General features: G+C 45.5%; 1 protein-coding gene and 2 pseudogenes across 5 annotated transcripts in view; 2 read left to right on the top strand and 1 right to left on the bottom strand.

Annotated features, from left to right (window-relative positions):
• LARS2 (leucyl-tRNA synthetase 2, mitochondrial) overlaps window positions 1–22,978 on the top strand; it is a 127,620-nt gene that overhangs the window by 52,674 nt on the left and 51,968 nt on the right. For all 5 annotated transcript variants that reach the window (XM_039837534.1, XM_039837536.1, XM_039837535.1 and 2 more), the window contains one exon: window positions 5,345–5,488. In XM_039837534.1, coding sequence (XP_039693468.1) covers window positions 5,345–5,488 — 144 coding nt within the window. The remainder of the gene's footprint in view (window positions 1–5,344; window positions 5,489–22,978) is intronic.
• LOC120582648 (uncharacterized) lies at window positions 3,758–3,875 on the bottom strand (annotated as a pseudogene).
• Window positions 19,260–19,378, top strand: LOC120582498 (uncharacterized; annotated as a pseudogene).

A 22,978-nucleotide genomic window follows, 5' to 3' on the forward strand; every position in this document is an offset into this window, starting at 1 on the left:
ACTTCTGTCATGGAAACAACCTGTATTAGTTTCCTGTAGCTACTGCTGTAACAAATGACTACAGTTTGGTCTCTTAAAACACCACGAATGTGTTGTCTTACAGTTCTGGACGTCACAAGTCCACGAAATGGGTCTTGATGGGATACAGTCAAGCTGTCGGGCTGCCTTCCTCCAGAAGGCTCTAGAGGAGGATGTTTCCTGGCCTCTTCCAGCTTCTGGAAGCTGCCTGTGTCCCTTCACTTTTGACCCCTCTCCATCTTCAAAGCAAGAGCGTAGCATCCTGAAATCTCTCTGACCTGTGCGTCTGTCTCGTCTCCTTCTCTGACTCTTCTGCCTCCTTCTTTCTCCTGTAAGGGCCTTTGTCGTTACATTGAGTCCACCTGTATAATTCAGGTTAATCTCTCCATCTCGAGATCCTTCACTTAACCATATCTTCAGAGACCTTTTTCACATAGGTAACGTATTTGCTAGTTCTGGGGATTAGGATGTAGATGTCACTGGGGTACAGTTGTTCTGCCCGCCATGTGCCTTTTCTGCTTGCTTCATAGGTTGTTACAAGGATTAAATGAGTGAATGCTTGGAAGAGCCTGGAATGGTGCTTGACACAGAGTAGGTGCTCAATAAATGCCCACCCGAGCGTGCCTGCAGTTACCTGGAGTCATCATGGTGTTTAAATCGGGAAAAGAGGAAGTAAAAAAAAATTCTAAAGCTTCCTGGCTAAATCTAAGGCAGCCCATCCGTGGACAGGTATTAGGGGAGAATAGTGTAGATTATTTTTTGGATTTTCATTTGGAAAGAGTGTTCTTGTTGCTAGTTGTTGACTTAAACTTTTTTGGCATATTAATTTTTTAAGTCACCATGAAAATGTCATAATCTTAAGAAAAACATCATAAACTGAATTCAAAAACTGGTACATTGTTTGAAGATCAAGGTTAGTCCTAATCCAAGGTATTTTTTCCACGCTTTCCTTTTATTGGATGGCTGTTTTCAAATTGGCATGAAAACATAAAACATGTTTGTGTCAGCTTTCTATTTCTAGGGTTTATTTCAAAATATAAACTTTTCAAATGAACTTTAGAAAGTTAATTGACATCAGAAAGACTGCACAAAACACATCATAAAGCATATTTAACCCAAATAACACATATTAATACGTTTCCTCTAACAACATTGTTGTTACTTAAAAAAAAAAAAAAGAGCATAAAAGATAGCGTGAACCCTTAAATTCAGTTCTTCTGTATGCTGTATAAATGAACATTTAGGGCAAGAATCGTAGTAGACCATTACTAACTGTAGCCAGGGTATTTAAGACTTTTGTTGTTAACAAGCACTGTCCATCAAAATGTTCATTTTCACCACAAAAGGATTCTGCTCTTGCTCTCACAAAAGTATTTTCAGCCATAGATACGAATATAAAGACCTCTGCTTGGGAGAACATTAATTTCACTTCTGTGATTAAAAAAAAAAAAAGTTCTGTGGTTGTAGAGAAAATGATGCTGCGTTATGCTGGGACGTTCTAGGGGACCGTGAGTCTGTGGCAGCTGGTGATAGATAACGCGAATTCACCCACCTGAGCTAGGTTTGCGGCATGGCCTCGTTTTCAGGAAGCGCACTGAAGGACACTCTGTGCACAGACGGCCTGTCCCACTCCACCCCTGGCTTCGGAAGGTGGTGGCAGTAGCCTTGATTACCTTCCACCTTCCCTCGGACTCAGTCCAAATTTAGGCGCATTCTGGATGGAATGGAGCAAGATCGATTCTGAGAATTAGATCCTTTAATAAGATCTGCGTGATGTTCTTTAATTAAACATACTTTTGTCAAGAAAAAAAGCTAATAGACCTTGAGAAGATCAATACCCTAAATTATATAGTTTATCAGCCTTCTGGAAGCTGAAGCTGCATGACAGTGTATTCAGAAAAGGTCTCGACAGTGTAAAAGCAGCACTGCAGGAGAAAGATGCAAGGACAGCGATGGACAGTGGCCAAAGGCCTGAGGAGTGATACCTTGGCCAGGAGACAAGCATGCCAATCGGGAGTGTGATCTGGAAGGGATTGGCATTGCGTGCAGAGTCCCAGGGAGTTAAGGGGAAAGGGGATCCAAGGGAAGAGGAAGATGAGATGAGAGGTTTGGCAGAGGAAGTGGGACGGTAGGTAGGCAGTAGGTACCACAGCTGCTGTGTTTCAGAGCAGAGCCGATAAACTCAAAATCAGGACGATACTGCCTCGAGAATCTCCAGCTGGAGCCCATTGTCTCCTATACTTCCAAGAGCTTAATGGCCAAGAGGAGGAGGGGGAGAAGGCAAAAATGATGGGCATTCACCGTCACTTCAGAATTGACCCTTGTGGACACGGCTGATTGATGTTTATAATTGTGTCATGGTATGCATTTCTAAAATGCTTTCTAAAAGCTTCCCACAAATCACTCAAACACAAAAAGATTAATCCTAGTGTTTAACCCTTGGCCAGCTGGGGAAATTCTCACGTTTGGAATGGCTCATTCGGTGATGTTTGTTGCCAGATAGATAACTTTCGTGAGGGAAGCACTGGGCAAAATCGATTGGAGTTCACTGTGTTTGCAGGTGTTTTAATGGTTCAGTATTGATTTAAGGTGGATTTCAAAATACACCTGGCTGTATCTTACAGATCAGGCTAGGTAACTGTAAAGGAGCACGGAGTTGACTTCAGTGAGTGATAGAGAACATAAATGTCAGCCAGGGCAGCACCTGGAGTCAGTGAGGTTGTGCAGAAACTATATTCTGTGTAGCAAGACTGTGCTTGCTTAAAAGTCAGAACGCGCATCAGTGTTGAAAATATGAAAATCCAGGAATGCCGTGAGGAGAAGACCTCGGCTTCAAGGGAAGCTGTATGATGCAGACCAGGAAGAAGGAATGTAAAAAGCAACTCCGGGCTTCAGGAGGCTGGGTTTTGACCACCCCTGGGTTAATCCCCAGGGGAAAGGCTCAGCCCGGGCCCTGCATTTCTGTGGTTGAGGCGGATCATGGTTCTGGGAAGAAATGCGAGTGGGTTCTCGCAGCCGATGTGTCTTTGATCTGAATGCTACGTTCTTGGGTGTTTTTCCTCTTCCCCTCAAAACTTTCGCTGGAGGGAAATTACTTTTGTGTTTTGCTTTTATTTGTCTTTTATTCTACACCAGAGTTTTATTATAATGTGTAAACCTCTTAAGAACACATTTTCCTCATCGCATTGCTTTTTGTAACCTAGAGCCTGAGAGATGCCAAGCCGTGTGGGACAGGCTGATAAGAAAATAAAGTCCTATTTGTTTTCATAATCTGCAGTATGCAATACTTGCTTCTCCCTTGTCCTCTGAGGTTTGCAGGGGCAGAAAGCAAAGGCGGAGGCATATATGGCTTTTTCCCCCTCCTTTTTCTATTTTACACGCTTTTAATTGTACATGCGATGGGGGGGAGGCGTTGAGGAGAGGGCTGCCTCTTGAAAGAACTGTCCTCATTACTAAGTAAGACTTGTTTCTCTCTTTTTACCTTTTTAAGTGGTACGCCTCCCAGCCTCTAATACAGGCAGTCGTAATAGATAAGGAAATCATCGTGAGTTTATTAACCTAAAGGTTTTAGGTCTAAGGTACTTTCGTCCTATATTTTGTCTCTGCATATTTATGGAGTCGAGGCTTTGGCAGGGCCCTGGGACAGGGGCAGGAAATCATTCAGAGCATGTCTTGCCCAGTCCGACGCCAGGCTTCACAGGCTTAAAGTTTTCAGTGGATGTACTACTTTTTTTTTTAACGCCTACAGCTCCTGGTCTTCCTAGGTGGTCTCCCATCCAAGTACTAACCAGGCCCGATGCTGCTTAGCTTCCGAGACAGACAGGATTGGGCTTGTTCAGGATAGCATGGCCGCAGACAGGCTGTACAACTTTTTACTTATAAAATCACAACCCGTAGGTGAGTTAGCCTGTCCCCGCCCCTACAGGAAATAGAGGGTATGACCCAAAAGGAATCATATAGTAAGGAGACCACTTCCATGCCGAGTTTAGGGAAACACTCAAGAGGTGGTCGAACACATGGAGCTGAGAACAGAAGGAGGGTCTGCGCATCCCAGTCTGAGGGGGCAGTGTTGGGGTACGGTTCCTGGAACGGGGAGAGCGGTGGCTGTGGCAGCAAGGAAGGCCTGCCCAGCAGGGGCTGTGGCCTTCAGTACGCCAGCTGTGGCGCAACTGGGAAGAAGCCAGGGTGCCTCTCAGTGGTTGAGCCCAGCCGGAGGGCAAGGCACAGAGGCCAGCTTCCCTCCCAAACAGGATGTGGAGGGGCAAATGGACAGTATTCAGCACTGTCTCTTGTTAGAATTGGCTTATTAAAAGAATGCGTATCAAGTCAGGATGTCTTAGTACTAAAACACATCTCTCTGTACTCATTACCTTCTTTGTAGTAAGTTGTACCTAAGTGTCATAAAGGAGTGAATGTAGATGGCAGAGGTATTTATTTTAAATGAAGATAGAAATGAATTAGAACCCTATGGAGAGAAACTTTAGATTGGTTCAGACTGCAGGTTCTATCAGTCAAATGCAACTATTCCGACAGATCTCACAATAATGCTACCTTTGGGGGAGGGGGAGGCGGATGTTGATTGGGAGAAGGTACAACAGAATTTTCCGGAATCTGGGAATGTTCTGTATATGGATATGAGTGATGGTAAAAATTCATTGAGTTGTGCACTTAAGATTTATTCACGTTACTCTGTGTATGTTATACCTTAATTTAAACAGAAGTTTTTAAAAATTGCAAAAAAGTATTTATAGTTTTTAGAGACCTGAGTTCCAGTCCTGTCTCACACTCACTGACTGTGTGACCCCAAGCAAGGTATTTAATCTCTCTGTTCCTCCATTTCTTCTTTTGCAATATGGAGATCATATTTTTACTTTAAAAGGTTGTGAGGATAAAAAAAACAGTTTTAGTAAGGCCCTAGCATAGCACCTAGCACACATGGTTATCACTCAATAAATGTTAGCTATTTATATTAAGATAAATATATTTGTTTCCTCTAAAGTAATCCAATTCTGCTTTTCCTGTTTACTAACATTTCCAAGCCAAGTTCACCCTTTAATACAAGAACACACCGAACTTGACTTAGACATGTGCTTATAGACTTTCTTCTCAAACCTGTTCCAATAAGATGCAGGTGCAGAGGCAGTTCACGTGGGCTTTTTTTAACAGCTCATTAACGGTTTCCTTGTCAAGCAATACTCCACGGAGGTGCTGTCAAGTCTCGGAGTAGAGGTGCCGCATTTGCAGACCCTCTACATGTAAGGGACCTTGAAATGATCCTTCAGTACACTCACCAGCTCGCATCATTTTGTTTCACGAATCGTGACAGGCCTTGGTTAACTGGGACCCAGTGGATCAAACAGTGCTTGCCAACGAGCAGGTGGATGAACATGGCTGTTCATGGCGTTCTGGAGCGAAGGTGGAACAGAAGTACCTCAGACAGTGGTTTATTAAGACAACCGCTTATGCAAAGGTGAGTGTCAGCCTGGAAGACTTCCCAAGGATGCCGTACGTGTTGGCACCAGGGCCTTCTGGGAGCTGGAGAGCCTCACGTTGGGGGCGAACTCGAGGAAGGGCTCTTGGAGCCACGGGGTATAGATAGGAAGCACACGAGCCTTGGGGCCACTCGCCTAGAGGGTGTTGGGTTTGGGTCTTTCAGTTATTAACCGGGAATGGCACCTGGAGGCCATCCCCTGCTGGCCTTTCGGCACCCTCAGTCATTGTACTGCCACGGAGGCCAAAAAAAATTCCGTTTTATCTATGTTAGCAATAAAGCTAGAGAGGAAAAAAGTATCTTCACCTGTGTGGTTACAGTAAGACCTCCGAAAAGGTAGAATGACGTTTTAGAGGGCCCAGAGAAGACCATCTAGAAGGAGAGAAGAGACGGCTGGTCTCCGCGGGGAAGGCCAGAGTGGCAGTGAGCTAAGTTAGGAACCGAAGCACTGGGTTTTAGTGCTTGTTTCCCCAGTTAATAGTGTAAACTGGTGTGAGTCCCTGGGCCTCAGTTTCCTCATCGGTAAAAAGAGGGTGGGACCAAGTGGTCTTTAAGGTACCTTCCGGCTCTTTATGTGTTCGGGGATTCGAGGCAAGGCCAACGAATGAAAGAGGGGCTTCGCTTAAAATTACCAGTAGCCCAGGCAAAATAGCCCATTCTGGGTGTGCCGGAACCGCTCCGTGCAAGATGCCCTTTGAGCTTACCACGTTTCAGGATGTAGGATTGAGCGATCATGCCCTGAAACTCCAGAGAGAAATGATTAAAGCAAAGCAGGGACACTTCCCACAGCACTCCGACAGTGTCTGTACCCGATAGCATGAGGCTGGACATAAACAAGATCTGGAAAGGTAAAAGCATCACAAAGGCCACTGGCGGTATGTCATGATTTTTCTTTCCCCTTGTTAGTCACCAAGAGAAGAATAGTTGTATCTTTCCATGGTACCCCATGGGTTGTGCTGTCGGAATTAGGGTACTGCATGATCTGGACTTCGAGTCAGATCCAACACTGTACTTGTGTATGCAAGAAAGCACGAAGGTATAAATAACCTCTGATCACTACAGAACTTACAGTACCAGCGCCATATGGATCTATGACCCCCAATGTTCTCACTCAAAACACATGTCTTAAATGAGGCTATTTTCCCATTATAATTAACTCAGAATGTAGCAGAGAATAGCGTATGCATTTGGAAAACTACTCATTAGAACTTGTGAACACAGTGCCTTGCTCCTTTGAAGCACATGGTAATATTGAGAGACTGAATGAGAAGAACAAAGCTGAGGACATTGCTCTCTGTAACATTCCAGGCAGGGGGAGCCTCTGTCTGCTGACAATCGGGGTCCAATACCAGAAGGGATGACAGGTCACCTCCAGGACCTGTCAGATGACTCTGTAACAGGCATTGTTGTAAAGCCGCCAGATTAGCTATTTTGTTTTGACCTCTGCCTCAAGTCGGAAATGTAATCACCTAACTGAGGGGCATTATCCTTGACATTGTCAGCTGTGAATTTTCAGCTGTTCAGCAGAAATGGTTAGTTACCATGGTGACTCACCTGGTTCTTGCTGAACTCCTGTGCAGATGTATTGAAAAAGCTGTCTTTGGAGGTCAGCACTTGGTTTGCCCTGAAAATCAGGAGAGGGAATGCAGCGGGAGTGGTAGGCGTGGGCAGAAATCTGTGTTCGCTGCAGGTCCTTGGCTGAGGGCTGCACGCGCACAAAGCAAGACTCCATAAGGTCTAACAGGAAATGACTGCTATGGGGCTGAGCGAGGAACAGGGTTACCATTGCTCAGGGACCTTGGAGTTATGGCCCAACCAAAAGTATGCAGTCGAGACCCCCAAAAGGCCGTATATTACACATATGGATGACCCCCTAAGATTGAGGACAAAATCAAAAGTCTCACCTTGATAAATAAAAGTAAGCCTGACAGCTTCAAAAGGAACTTTCAGAACAAAACATCTGTGATGTTTAACGTATAATAAAAAAATTACTAGACTTGCAGAGAATCAAGAACTTGTGACCCATAATCAAGATGAAAAAAAAAAAAGAAAAAGGAAAAGAAAGGCAGCCCAACGGAAATAGATCCTGAGATGATGCCGGTATAGGAATTAGGAGATAATGCCAGAGGCATCTATTATATAAATGGTCTGGTACTTAAAGGAAAAGATGGTCATAATGAATGAATAGATGGGGAATCTCAGACGAGAAATGGAAACTTTTTTTAAAACAGCTGGATATGTAGAACAGAAAAGTACAATATCTGAAATGGACAATTCACTGTTTGAAATGCAGAGGGATGTGTAACGTTAAGTAGGCCGGGGGCAGGGGTTGGGGGATCGCGGAGCCCCCTATATGAGGAACAATCGTGTGGTGGCCCTCAAACAGAAATGTTTGACAAGTTTGAGAAGCTAAAATAATGATAATATAGTTGAAACTGAAGAAGCCAAAAGGAGAAACTCAAGATAGGGCTAGAGAAGCTGGAGCAGTGGTTAGGAGCCAGACTGGGCAAAGCCTTTTAGGTCTTAAGGAATTTGGACTTTATCATGGGGGCCATGGCAAGCCATTAAATGATTCTAAGGAAGGGAACGACATGGCCAGATATGTATTTTTATAAGCTCACTGTGGAAAGGGCAGGTGTGGATACAAAGAGACCAGGTAGGAGTCTATTGCAGTGGTTCAAGCATGCATAATTTAGACAGTGAGAGTAATGGAGAGAAATAGGTAGGTCAGAAAAATATTCAGGAAGTGAAATCCATAGAACTTAGTGATGTATTGGGTGAGCGTGTATAGGCGGCGGTGTCCTCGAGAATGACACTGGCTTAGACATCAAGTGGATGATGACGCCGCTTACAGGGATAGGGAGTCCCGGAGGAGACATAGTCTTGACCCTTTTACGTTTGCAGTGGCCATCAGACATTTGATTAGAGATGTACAAACAATAGGTGCTTGGGTAAATGGGACTGAATCTTTAAAGAAGATTAAATGAGATAGGACATCTACTTTAAAACCTGGTATGATAGAAATAGTTTGAATTAGTGAAGAGGTACTGCTACATTGATAAAGATGAAATAGTAAATCAGTATGCTTTCAGCTTCAAGTAACTGAAAACCCTAATTATGGTGGCTTAAGCAAATGGGAGGTAACTTTGCCCACATAAGTCCCACTTCTGGGACTGAACTGAGGTAGGGCTCTGAGTTGGCATCTTGGTGGTTCTCTTGGCCTTTCCTTCCTGCCTATCACCTCATAGTTGCAGTATGGCTGCTGCAGCTCCAGACATCACATTTCCATTCAAAACCGAAAGAAACAGAAGGGGCATGGTGAATGACTATTTCTTTTACCTAGAAAGCAGGAACTTTCTCAGAAACCCCTAGCAAAATTCCACTGATGTTCTATTAGCCCCAGTTTTATCATGTGGCTTCCCCCCAGCTTCAAAGGAGACTAGGAAAGCAGGTTCTGGCTTTTTAGCTTCTACAGTCAAGTCGGTGGGCGGAAGGGGATGGGGAACGGGTGCTGGGATGGCCGGGGAGCTGTGTGCACTGCAGTTACCTTTAAAGCTATGTATTTGCATCTGATTTGGTGGCTCTGTGGGCTGCCGCTGTGAGGTGCAGCTGGTGGTCTGCCCTGGAGCAGGGCCGTGGAGAAGCCATCCTTTCATGCGCTTAACTTCCAAATTATAAAGACAATGCCTGGTGTGAAGATTACAGGGAACCCTGAAATATAAAAATCCTTTATATTTCAAAGCCATTCTGCAATGTATTTGATTTTTCTCCCCTTACCCCCTACCCAGTCTTCCTAGGACTGTTTGCTTTGTGAAACGTTAAAAGTGATTTCCGCCACACATTCCGTGGGGGGAAAAAAACAACTTGCAGCAGGAGTATCTGAGGAACGTGAATTGGTCTTGGCTGAGATGCGTGGGCGGTATCTGGTGGGCAGCGCTGCCAGGGGAGAGTGTGTGTATGTGTGTTGGGGGGTGCGGTGCATGGAGGCTTACGTACAGGAAGCAAACGGGATTCAGTCTGATGCAGCGAACGCCTCAGTTCCTGACGGCAGGGCGACCGCTGGAAGGCGAGACAAATAGGCACGGCTTCCCATCCGAGCTTTCCTAGTGGACCTGTGCTTTCGACTTCTGCGGCTGCCTCCGCGCAGACCCTCGGCGTTGCGGCGGATGCAGCCCAGTCCTTATGATGCTTAGTTCCCCCCACCCACCCACCCTGGCAACTGCTCGAATACAAGCCAAGTCCATGTTCACCTCCCACTTCCTCGCTGTCACCCTGATCTGATCAGTGCTCAGGCCCGTACGTTACCATCTTATGTCAGCCTCACACTGACCCTTTGAGGTTACGCCCTCCTGTCAGCCCCGTTTTACTGACGAGGAAGCTGAGGCTCATACGCGTCGTTAGTTACAGTACTGGGGTTCACATCGGCTGCTTGAGCTCCTAACCGGCGGTCTATACTGCTTCTTGGTTGGTCTGAATCTGTTCATTCTTTCCCCAGATGTTCTGGAGTACCTGGCTGGCCCTCGGGCTAGGTGCTGAGAATACATATGAGAAAAGCTGAGGTCCCTGCTCTTAGGAGCTTGGAGGCTAGTGCTGGGGACAGTGGCAGACATGAGTGGTCCCAGTCCAGTGAGGTCGCAGTCACACTGCAGGAGGGGCAGCCCCAGGTCTGCCCAGTGGTCAAGGGGCATCACCCCGGAGCTGATGAAAGACAAAAAGTGCAGGACGTCTGGAAGGGACCGTTCTGTCGCCTTCCAGATGTGCAGGTGATGTCACCCCTCACGAGCGTTTCCAAGCAGGGTTTCTGCTGACGGGCAGTGATGAGCTGTTATGAAATCGGGGGCATGGGAGGTATAGTAAGCCTCATTTCCCTGCCCCCCGCCCCGCCCCCTGATTTCACTTGGGAACTTGCAGGTGAAGTAGAGGTGCCTTTGTAAGAACACATTGGCCTTGTCGGAGCCCACAGAGAGTGAAAATGGGGAGCTGGAGAGTGAGGAGGTGAGGGTCATGACAGGAGCTCTTTGGGGAGGTGGGGGAGGAGGCCGGAGTAGAAAGACAGGCACAGAGCAGTGGTGCAAAGGTCTCATCTCCCACCCGTGTCCCTGGGTGCCTCAGTCCCCTGAGCTCTGGAACAGGACCCTCGGGCACCCTCATTCTAGTCCTGAGGCCTTGCGTTGCTTGCGCCAGCGTTCGGCTGTCTCCTGGAAATTGGGCCTTTTTGCTAGCTTTCTCAGCTCCGCCCTCAGCCCCAGACCAGAGGCTGGCACGCAGCTCTACCAGCTGCGCCTCTCTGTGGCAGCAGCCAAGCCGTCCCAGCGCTGCCCAGAAAGCGTGGCAGAGGGGTTGGTCGGCGAGGTGTGGGGGCTTGGTCCCACTATGCCCCCAGCCCCCAAGAAAGACCCTTGGCCTCTTCCTGGGTGTGCAGCCCGGACGTTCACATGCAGTGTGCACACGAGAGATGTTGGCCGAGGAGGCAAAGTTTCTGAGAACCAGGAGGAGCAAGTGAGAAACGTTTATCGAGCTGTCAGCTTCTCTGCGGGGCTGTCATGATAAAGAGCTGTGAGGACTCAGGCCGGGGTCACATCTCACGATGATAACACTCTGGTTTGTCTACTGCGGGTGGCTCTAAAGCTCCGCATTCACCCCACCACGCCCACTGTGGTCGGTCAGGGCTGAGGGAGGTCCAGGGTCCCCCGCCTTGTAAAAGATGCCCTTCTAGCCACTGCGTGGTAGGGTGGCAGCACCCGCGAGGCTCCGGGCCCCAGGGCCCTCGTGGCCGCACTCGGACGCGCCCGGGTGGCCGGCTTCCTGCCAGCACTCTCCCCCCTCTCCCCTGCGCCTCCCACTGTCCCTTCTTTTAGAAACAGCAGACTCTGCTCCTGTCCCCAGGATCTGGTTTTGACCCCCCGTCTCACGGAGCTAATTACTTGTTCGATTCTGCTCCTTCTTACGTAATGTCTTACTTCTGTTGTCTGTTTTACCTGCCTCTTCAGGATCTTTTCTCTCATAAGCCGTAAACTGAACTCAATTCTCCACCTTCCATCCTATCATCCTGTCCTCTCAGCCCCCCTCAGGGAGAGCTCTCCCCACCCCTCTAGGGGTGGGAGCAGGCAGGAGCCAGAGGGGGTCAGAGACCAAAGGAAGCAGGGGACTCGAGGCTGACATTTCCCCAGCACTTCCCAGGCAAGCAAGAGGCTGCCTGGAGCAGATCGGGAGCGTGGTGCCCCTGCCGCAGCCACGCACGGGGAGCGGGCTCCTGCATGGCAGCTGGGGGTGAGGGCGAGGCTGCTGTAGGGGACAGCTGGCTGGCTCTGAGCAGACCCTAGAGGGAACTTCTGCCTGGAAAAGCTCACCAGAGTTGGTACAGGACCCGGCCCTGGCTCCGGCATTTAGAAACCCAGGGGGTCTCTAGATCGTACAGACAATTAGATTACGTCTCCCTGAATGCATTGCCTTCCTGGCCTCCTCAGAATTTCCCCTATGCCTGATCACATCTGCCTGCGCTCTGGATTAGGGAGGCTGTGTGTGACCACCCTATTTCCTGACCCTGAGTTCTTGCACACCCTGCCACCCTTCCCTTAGGGAATCAAGGCAGCCACGCCCACACACCCACACCCGCTGCCAGCCTTTGAGGATGAACTAGAACTTCTGGCACACATGCTCTGCAGACGGCGAGCTTTCACTCCGTTTTTGTTCTTTGCAAGATACTGAAGAAATGATTGCAAAGGGAAAATGCGAGAAATAAATTAGTAGTCTGCTTTTTATGGTATATTGACAATGAAATAAATTGTAAATTTGACTAGGAAAAAAACGAAGACAGAACTAAATGTTACGTCTTTGCTCTCAAACCCCAAGTGGGCTTTCCGAGCTCCTGGCCAGGTCTTTTTGGGGAGGACAGGCCCCCTTCCTTCTTTAAGTGTGAGTCTGGACTCCAGTGGGAGGAAAGAGATTTATCACACCTCGCTGGGGATGGGGGGGGGTCACTGGAGCCGCTAGGGAGGGCTGGTGTCACCAATGAACTTCTTCAGCTCAGGGAGTCATTTGAATTTTAAAGCTAGAAGAAACTTGAGAAAACGTGGAGCAGATCCCCTCCCCTTGTTTAGCTCATAGTCCCCCTGCTTTTTAATCCCTGCCCTGATCTGCAAAACAAATGCAAACCAAGAAACCCTCCTGCCTGCCTTTGCTGCTGCTTGAAGTTACAAAATCAATACGATGTCAAAAAAACAAAATAAAGGGATAAGGTGTTGCTTTATTTTAAACGGCCAATGTCTTGCCCTCCTCCTGCTCCCTAGGGGGCTGACTGCCAACTTGAGGTGTCCTTAAAAATGACAGACCCAACCCCTTCCTCGTCCCGGAGACCGCCAAGCCCGGGAAAGCCAGGGCCCACCCCGAGTCTCCGCAGTCCCTGCCTGCGTTCTTCCCACCTGCTCTGGAGCACTGGTTCCCAAGCAACCAAGCCCTTGGAGCAGGGAGGCAGGGCATTAGCAGGTGAGGCCGCGTAATAGGTGCAGGGAGAAGGCATGCGTGGCCGTGTGATAAAGTGCGGTCATTAGAGGATTTCTGGTCCTTCATGGAACTGGCTCGCCAGGCTCTCGGAGCTGGATCATTCCTCTGTACCCCCATGCCCGGTCCTTACCCCAGGGTCTTCCGAGCCCAGCTGCCTGGGAACAGTGAGACTGATCCAGGAAACAGTCGTTAACAGATAATGCATAGCCCCGTTACATTGTTTTGTTTTCAAAACAAGTGTTCTCTTACGGAAAGGGACAGTTTTCCACAGTATCTTCCCATTTCTCTCTCTATTTTGCTTACTGTTTCAGAGCGGATAAGTCTAAAGCGTCATGTTTGCTCAAAAGAGAGATTTAAGCCTTTCTAGGGCTGTAATAAGTTGTGAACTCTGGTACAATGCAAACTCTAGTTAAAACAAGCATATTAACAGCATGATCTCAACTATGTGAAAACGTGCACACAAGTGCACACTCTCATACTGCATTTTATCAATTCTAACATACCATTGGTTTTAAATTTTATGTTCCCCTAAGAAACAAAAATGCTGTCAACCAAAGACATCATCGATTGTAAGACGTGTCCGAGTTTCCGAGTTTGTGGGGAAAATGTGCATCTTGGAATCATTGGAAGATGGGATATAAGTAGGATGGAAGATACACAGCAAAATATTAGTAGTGCTCTCCCTGGGTGCTCAAGCTGATTTGCATAATTACCGTCTTGGTCCTTTTCTATCTTTTCCAAATTGTCCATGATGATAATTATCATTTTTTCAATTTTTATTTATTTTTTTTTAAGGCAAGGCAACCCTTGGTTGACCTCACAGATTGCGAGGACCTTGTCCGCTTACAATCCCTTATTTTTTTAATTTTTTTACGCCTGTAGCACCTGATGTTCCTAGGTGGTCTCCCATCTAAATATTAACCAGTCCCGACCCTGCTTAGCTTCTGAAATCAGATGGGATTGGGCTTGTTCAGGGTGGCATGGCCGTAGACGATTATTATCATTTTTTATCATCATAAAACAAAACAGCCTGACAGTGGGGTTATGTTGCCTTCATTTACACATCTTGGAAAGGAATGGTCTTATGTTCTTGCAAGTTTTTACTTGACAGGCAGGCTTCCAACTTGAAGGTAATTGAGCAGGCTGGGACTGTTGTCTCCATTTGGTTTTTCTCGGTTAGACCAATAAAAGCTTTCAGTCTTGCTCCCAAGACTCTGCTTTCCTGCAACAAAACCACCTTTTCAGGCCAAGGTCTCCTGGTGCGGCACGCAGGGCGGAGTGTGCTGGGCGTGGTGTGGCCATCTGCTTCCTCCCTCCCTCTTCCTGTAGGTGCAGTTACAGCCTCTCTTTTGTCCTGTTGACCCGGGGCAGTGAGATGCCACGGGTGGCTTCTGAGAATCAGAAGCTGTCTCGGCAGACAGATGGCCCTGTCCTTAGGAGAGGTTAGCCTCTGTCATCTGCATTCTTAGGAATGCGGTGGTGACATTTCATTCAGAACCTGCAGTCGCTGTCTCTCGGAAGTTAGTGGAATTAGAATAGTTCTGCTGAAAAGGTGGATTAACTGCGTCAGAAGGAAGGAGAAAAAGGCTGGTAAGTGCGGCCTGAGTTAGTGTACGGATATGTGACTGAGAAGAGCTTGTCCAAACTGGCTGCCACTGCAGCTTCCGGTTACCCTAGCCTCCCCTGCAGCATGCACGTGGGGCCACCCCAACGGTCATACCCAGAAAGTACTTCCTCCTTTCCAGCTTTTGGAAACTACTTAACAGCAGTAGGTGTGCATCTCTTTTGCGTGCCTCCAAGGTGCACACTTGGTGCACGTGCAGGCTGGTGGGTGCCTCTTCTCCGTTTGCCCCTGTAGTCCCGCCAACCCACACCTCGTTGGCCAGTCACGTCATCAGCAGGGTGCCTTGCTCAGATCTGATTATTTCCCTTCCGGGTTAACAGCACCTTTACGAACTGAGGATCCTGGATATCCCAGCTGTATTTGTAAATAAATGCCACAACAAATAGATTTTGCTAGACATACATAAAACATTTCAGAAGAGAGATTAGGGAGGACAAACATCCTGCCGAATGAGATTTTTAATGTAGAAATCTTCGTACACAGCTTTATGCCAGAATCAAAGCAGAAGAATGAGACTAGGATGAGAGAGAAATTTTATTCTTCCAGAATATTCCAGAGGGGACATCGAGATTTTAAAAACATCTTACTGCTTTCAGAATTGATTTTTCTCTATTAGAACTCCGATATATACTGTGTCTTTGGAGTGAAACCTTGGCAACGAGAAAAAGTTTTAGAAAAAATACATACAAATTGCAATTCAAAAATAATTGCTAATCAGATCACACTGATTCAGAATTAGGCTAAGTGTTAAGCTTTTAGAAAATGACCATTTTAGTTAAATTTTGTCTCTTCCATTCTATCCCAAATCTGTGCCTGGCTCTCAAGGTTCTGGTTTCTCAGCCCCTACCCCACCCTGCCCTCAGTAGCTAATAAATCCACTTGTTCTACAAGGTGATTTCTCAGTCTGCCTAACTTTTTTTAACCAAGATCTCCAAAAATGTATCGTGTTTTTAAAATAACTTCTAGAATTTTCACTCGTGCTTCTGTTGTACTTTGTTCTTGACGCTTTAGCTCCTGAACTGTCTTCTCATGGGAAGTATGGATTTATTCCTGGCATTATTTCTGTTCTTTGAAGAAAGAGATTAGCCATGTTATATCTAATCCTCTTATTATCCTCAGCTTTTTAGTCTTAAATCTTTCTCTTTCTCATTCCTGATCTTATTTTGTATTACGAAAGCCTTTCCCATTGGATGTTTGCTTCAGCCCATCTCCTGTTATTTCGTATTCTTAAACATTGGCTCATATTCTGACTCATTGACATACAGTTCTGTTTCAACTTCTTAAAGACTCTTCATTCAGATGGTGTACCTGTCCTGGTGAAATGATTATAAGGCCTTTTTGTAAACCACAGTGCTTCTGTATAAGCTAAATAATAACTACAGGGAAACTTTACAATTTGACTTCAGATGAGTATTAAATACAGGAGTTATTTGTAAAAATTGAATGAGAAGCCCATTTACATTAATTTCTAGGTTTGTATATGGAAGACCTTGCCTTTTGTTTAATTTACATAAAGAGACCAGAAAACGAAGCACGTTTGTCCCAGAACAATCAGAAGATATGGATTAATTCATTATTTTGGGTCTGCTGTTGACTTGGTTGAGTGAGCTGTTTTTTCGTTTATTAAATGAGGGGAGTTGTTTGAATTACTGGTTTGCAAATTGTGTCCAAGCCTTAGGAGTCGGTGGAGAGAGCTTAGAAGAGAGAACAGGGCACCTAGAACCGCTCCGTTTTCAACTCTTACTTTACGTAGTGGGTTCCCTCAGATTTTATGTAAGAAAGGATTTCATAGCTCTTTAAAAAAAGAAAAAAGCCTCAAACCTGCTATTTCCTCAGGTTTTTGGATTCAGGAAGCCAGGAAGATTTCTATACGTTGAGGTCGGCCAGGGCGGGGAAGGGCGTGTCACTGCCAACTGTGGCCAAATGCGAAGAACACGAGATGAGATGTAAACCATCTACCATCACTGTGATTGCAACACCCAAAAAGGAAGGGTATACTCTCAACAAAAACAAACAAATAGAAACAGCTTCTTTGACAGAACAGCTGTAACACTGTGAACACTCCCCACAATCTTCTCGTTTCGGTGGAGACTTGGGGCCAGCCCTGGGATGAGGCTGTCCGGAGCCACTGGGCAGGTGTCCTCTAAAGCCTTGTTCATCCAAAATCAGCCATGATCAGTGTTCATTTTACAGCAGAGACTAAAAAGGCTTGCTGGGTTGTTCTCAAGGTGTCGATTTTATTTGGTTTATTTTTAAATTTCTTTTGGTTTTTAAAAATATTCATACATTTGATAAGGTTTTTAAACAGGAGGGTTTTTCTTTCTCTATTATTAGCATATCAAAGCATTCACATTTCATTCTATTTAAATCTTTTGTCCTCAACAAGATATGAATATTTTAAGCAAAGCACCTCCACTAGAAGTATTCCAACTTTGACAGTACAATCTAGAGAAAAACGCAGTGAGAGTTTTTTAGACTCTTATAAACTGCAGCTCAGTAATGCAGGGGATGGGAGGGTGTCGAGTGCTGTAGAATTAGGCCCTGTCCACGAGGAATTTTCTGTGGCAGGAAAGGATAGAATGGGAGGTAGAACTAACCTTCAAATCATGTAATACAGGTTTTATGTGATGGAAAGAAATCGGATACCATGAGACCACATGTAGATTTGCTTGGAAGTTAAATGAGATCTCTTTGGTTATTCATTGGAAAAGAAAAACCGTAGGTTATTTTCAGAGTTTATAACACACTAGTTATGTGCTTGTTGGCATGTAAGACCCCCTAAATTGCTCCATAAATTGAAAGCTTTCTTAAATATACATAGTTTTATCAGACGATTGATTAATAGTTTATTAATATGAGTATATTAACATATAATTAATATATTCAGGATTTTATACTTTGTTAACAATGATATCAAGATATCGTTTCAGCTAATGTAGACATACATCGGGATGTTGAAACTTTTTAAATTCATTGATAGTTGAGAGACGTGATTGCAAACAACCTAAAGTCAGTCTGGTTGCCTTGATCAGAAGAGGATGGGGTTGCTCACAGCTGGATGGGAAGGCGGGAGACCAAGACTCGGGGAGTCAGGGAGAACAAGGGCGCAGCCGAGATTGTGTCCCAGGGAAGGTCTGGATAGGCCACTGCTGCCATTGGTACCAGCATCTCCAGCCTCTCAATTCTGAGGTGGCATTTAAACCAATCGGTTGACTCTGGGCCTCTGGGTCACCCAGTGTTCCCAGACTGTACCAAGCCTATGATTGGTTACCCTGTTTAGCTTCGACAGAGGAAGAGAGCGGAATGGGGACAGTGTCCCCTTTCAAGCTTCCGTGGTTGGTGGCGGGGCCCCACTATTCACTCACCTTGTAGTTCCCTCCGAGTAAAAAGAGACGAGGTGCTGGGCAGCCTGAACGACAGAAGGTTTCTGTGCCCCGGGGAGAGACGTTAACAGGAAGCGCATTGTAGTTGTGTGAGGGCCGAGTAATGGACTAAGAGACCTGAATTCTCTCCCTCGAGTCGAGGGAATTAAGTTGGAATTTAACGGCTCTGCTGAGCTAAGTAATGTTGAGCAAATGGCTACACCTCTGGCGGCCTCTGTGTTCTCACCTATAAAGGGAGGGAATTTTGATGACAGCCTTAGCCTGATGACTCCATAACTGGTGTCTTATCTTCAGGAATAAAATAAAAATATAAGTCAGATAATGGAAGCAGGCAGATCTCTATTAAGTGCCTCTTCTAAGTAAAAGAAAGAGAAGCTGAAACCGCCTGCAGTACAGACATGGGAAGCTGAATCGAAGAATTGCTCTTGGGAAGCAGTGACCGCATGGTAGGGTGCAGGAGTGGCTGTCACTACCCCTTGCTTCACGTGCTGCTTTCATGGTTCACCCCACACTTGTAGGGGGACCGGGGGGAAGCTTCTGAGGCTAGTTTCCTCATCTGTGAAGTGGGGATACTGCTCCGTCCTAGATTTGTGCTGTCGTGTGAAGATGAAATGAGGCAACACACGTACAAGCGCCTGCCACGCAGGAAGCGTTCTACGGAGGTCGCGCCCTTCCTGGATGCCTGGGCCTCTGGTTTTGTAGTTCTCCTCTCTGATTCTCTCCCTCAAGTCGAGGGAATTAAGTTGGAATCTAACGAGCATTTGCCCGGTACGAGGCACGGTTCTAGGCCCTGGGCCCGCTGGGATATAAGAAAACTCAGAGCGTGTGCAGTGGAGCCAGATCACAGGCCATCACCGCCCTATGCCGCACTCGCTCAGAGCATTGTGGAATTAAGAGTTGAGGCCTATACAATTGTTTATTTGTTTTTGAGAATTTTTATGAGTGTATTTAAGCCAAATTGACCACGTGTGCCAGGGAGCAAGATCTCAAATGCTCCTCGGACCTATACAAATTAACTTAAAAATTACAAAAAAGGCCTTGAAAGCTAGAGGCTTAGAGAGTCCTATCGGACTTCTAATTATGCCAAATTTCTGAACATTGACTTATTAGATGCTTTGAAATATCTTTTCAGGTTTATAGTAAGACAGACAGTAAGAAATTTTAGAGCACCTGCTCCGATGGCCAAAGTTTCTTTTAGGCTTCATTTAGAAATTATTTTGTCTTTAAAAATATGTATTTAGTCTACAGCCATGCCACCCTGAACAAGCCTGATCCCGTCTGATCTCGGAAGCTAAGCAGGATCGGTCCTGGTTAGTACTTGGATGGGAGACCACCTAGGAAGACCAGTTGCTATAGGCTTCAAAATAAAAATAAAAATAAATAAAAAATAAAAACGTTTGTTTATCAATTAAAGAATGCATTTTATAGGAGGGCAATTAAATGATATCTATTTGGAATGGCCTCCTGTGGCTCCTCCCGCCTCTCGAGGGGAAAAATCTCCCGATCTCAGGTAAAGGCATCTGACCTCTATCAAACTGGGAAGGAGGTTTGTGAACGTGAGAGAGCCTCATGGTCAGAGGGACAGCGGCCCATGGGAGCTGCAAGCACAAAAGAGGCTCTGTAGGTACCACACTGGTTCCACGGCATGCCTGCCCACGAAGGGAAGGCCCCTGCACGTCCCTTCCTAGTCGCCAGTATGTTAACCTAAAAACAAAAGAGCCTTTCAAAGTGAGAGGCAACACACGTATATTGAGATCAAAAAAAAAAAGATTCAGGAGTCACTAATTCACGCAAAAGCCCAAATAACGTCCCCACAAAGCTGTTCTTACAGCTCTCAACGAACACGCATGACCACTTGGCAAGGCCCTGTCGTTTTTAGATTAACCCATCACCAGACTTAGTAGTTAGTTTTTTTGTTTTTACATTTTTTGTTGCAAAATGAAACGCAGATAACCACATAGAACAAATATATAGCTTACCGAGTTATTTGAATGCAGCCACCGTGTAGGTCAAGATGCTGACTTTTGCCAGCACCCCAGCAGCCTTCCATAGGCCCCATCCGCACATTTACCCGCCTAGCTTGCCTTCAAAGTAGCCATTCTTTTGACTTTGAGAACAAACGCTTCCTTACATTTTTCTAATGGGTCACCTAAATGTGCCTCCCTAGACACCACGGTTTATTTTTACCCTCACTTTTTTTATTCAATCATGACTTTTAGGTGTCTTAATCTACAGGTTTCCGTTGTCACCCCTTTCATTTTCTTCCCATTTATCTGTCGAAGTACGTGGGCTCTTTGGCCCCCAGAGCATCCGAGATTTGGCCGATCGAACACTCACAGGGCAGTTCGACATGTTCCTGTGTCCTGCAATTTGTTGACACCGTTATACCAAACGCGGTGTCTTCTGTGTAGGAGCTCAGTGACCATTTTGTAATTGAAGGTAACGAGGATGTGGTAACTTTGGTACGTGATTCATTCGTAAATGAGACACCACATGCCATTTCCTGATTTCCCAAGTAGGTTTCTTTGAAAGAACTTATTTCTAGCACTTATTTTAGATAAAGTATACATTACAATTCCAACTGACTCGCTTCTCTCATGCGTCTTTAGGACAGAATTTCAAAGATCAGATCCCAGAGCTCCCATGAACCTCTGGGTCAGGCTAAAATTAGTTGTTCAACATTTCAAGTCTGTGCTCTCAGTAACAGAAACCCCTTTATGTTTCTTATATTTTTTTTTGAATGTTCTTAAACTGTCACATGCATATATGGCTCTGTGAATTCATGTTCCATGTATGTCAGCCAGGAAGGAAGAATGTGGAGAAAATGTTGTTTAACTGAAAGAGTTAAAGAACAGGCATATGTGTGCATGTGTGTGCGTGTGTGTGCATGTGTGTGCGTGTGTGTGCCTGTGTGTGCCTGTGTGCGCATGGGCGTATGTGCGGAATGGATGAGTTATTTCTTTTTTCAAATTTTATTTTTCAATTACAGTTGACTTTCGATATTATATCAGTTTCAGGTATACAGTATAGTGGTTAGACATTTGTATAACTTGCAAAGTGATCCCCCTAATAAGTCTTGCACCCACCTGACACCGTACATAGTTACTACAATGTTATTGACTACATTCCCTAAGCTGTACTTCACATCCCTATGACTGTTTTGTGACTGCCAATTTATATTTCTTAATCCCTTCACCTGTTCACACAGTCCTCCAACTCCCTGGCAACACACCTGGCAACAACCAGTTTGTTCTCTGTATCTATGAGTCCATTTCTGTTTTGTTTGTTCATTTATTTTGTTGTTTAGATTTCACACATAATTGAATTCCTATGGTATTTGTCTTTCTCTGTCTGACTTTCACTAGCATGATACCCTCTAGGTCCATCCATGTCATTGCAAATGGTAAGATTTCATTCTTTTTTTATGGCCAAGTAATATTCTGTTGTCTGTATATACACACCACATCTTCTTTATCCATTTGTCTTTCCATTGGGTCATTTAATCCATTTACATTTAAAGTAATTATTGATAGATATGTAGTTATCACCATTTTATTCATCGTTTCTCATTGTTTTTGTGCTCCTCTATTCCTTATTCTCTTGTATGTTGATGGCTTTCTGTAGTGTTGTATTTGGATTCTTTTCATTTCTTGTATATCACTTGTAGATTTTTAGTTTGCAGTTACCATGTGGTTCATATGTACCAAGCTATGTTTATAGCAGTCCGTTTTAAGTTGATGGTTGCTGAAGCTCAAACGCATTCTGAAATCACTACCATTTTTACATACACCCTCCATGTTTTTTGTCACTTTTTTTTTTTACTTCTTTTGTGTGTTTGTGTGTATCCCTTAGTTTACTGTTAAAGTTACGGATGATCTTCCTACTTTTGCCTGTTAACCTTCATTCTAGCTCTGGTGTTGGTTGATCCACTGCTTTTATGTGTTTGCCTTTTGTCAGTGAGAATTTTTTTCCTTTGTGATGTTTTCTTATTCATATTTTTTATTTTTTCCCCTTCTTCTTAAAGATGTTCCTTTAACATTTTTTCTGTAAAACTGGTATGGTGGTGATGAACTCCTTCAGCTTTTTCTTGTCTGGGAGAGAACAAGCTTTTCAGTCAAGTAAATATTCTGGTTAGTTGAATATTCACATGTACCTGTTATACATGTGGTTAGTTATTTTCCAAAGAATTCATATCCAACTAAATATGTAAAGTACACAGAATATAACTTAACTTTTCTTTGATAAATCGAGATCTTTTACTGCCTTAAAGCCACCACTATGAGTAATTTTTAAACACCCCAAATACCACATTTAAAAATAAATCAGGTATCAACTTTTTTGGGGGGCGAGGGGGGCGGCTTTCGTAACTTTCTCTTATGAGGCCTCTTGAAATCCCCGAGATTGAAAGGAAGGGAGACCAGGGAGACGGGAGGGCCACCAAGGGGCCCACCGAAGAGCCAGGCTCCTGCGCCTGTGCCCTGGGAGGACGAGGCCACCTGCCAACAGTCAGCAGTGTGACCACTGGGACAGACTCGTTGAAACCAGAGGCTTGGCCATTCCGGGTCGTTAGAGGCAGGCTTCCTCTTCATTTTCGGCAGGAGAGAAGCGATGAGAAAGGGGTTGGTCGCCACATTACCTTAGCAGGAGCCCCGTTTCTCACTTATTCATTTTTTTCACATATGCAAAGTGCCTGCTGTGTATTAGGAACCAGAGGTGCTGCATATACAGTGGGGGGCAGCACTGAGCATGCCCTTTGCTCTCAGGGACCTTACACTCACGGGAGGAACCAGCTGTAAACAAGCAGGCAAGCCGGCCAAGGAGGAGATGAACACATAGACGTGGAGAGGAGCGTGGGGGGCATCTGCCTCTCTCGGGCGGTGATGTTTACACTGAGACTCAGCGGCCACCGCTGAGGGTGAGGAAATGGTGTTCCAAGGCAAGAACTTAGCCACTGCCGAG

The sequence above is a fragment of the Pteropus medius genome, unplaced genomic scaffold, assembly GCF_902729225.1.
Source record: "Pteropus medius unplaced genomic scaffold, Ma_sr-lr_union100, whole genome shotgun sequence".
In the NCBI taxonomy this organism is placed as follows: Eukaryota; Metazoa; Chordata; class Mammalia; order Chiroptera; family Pteropodidae; genus Pteropus; species Pteropus medius.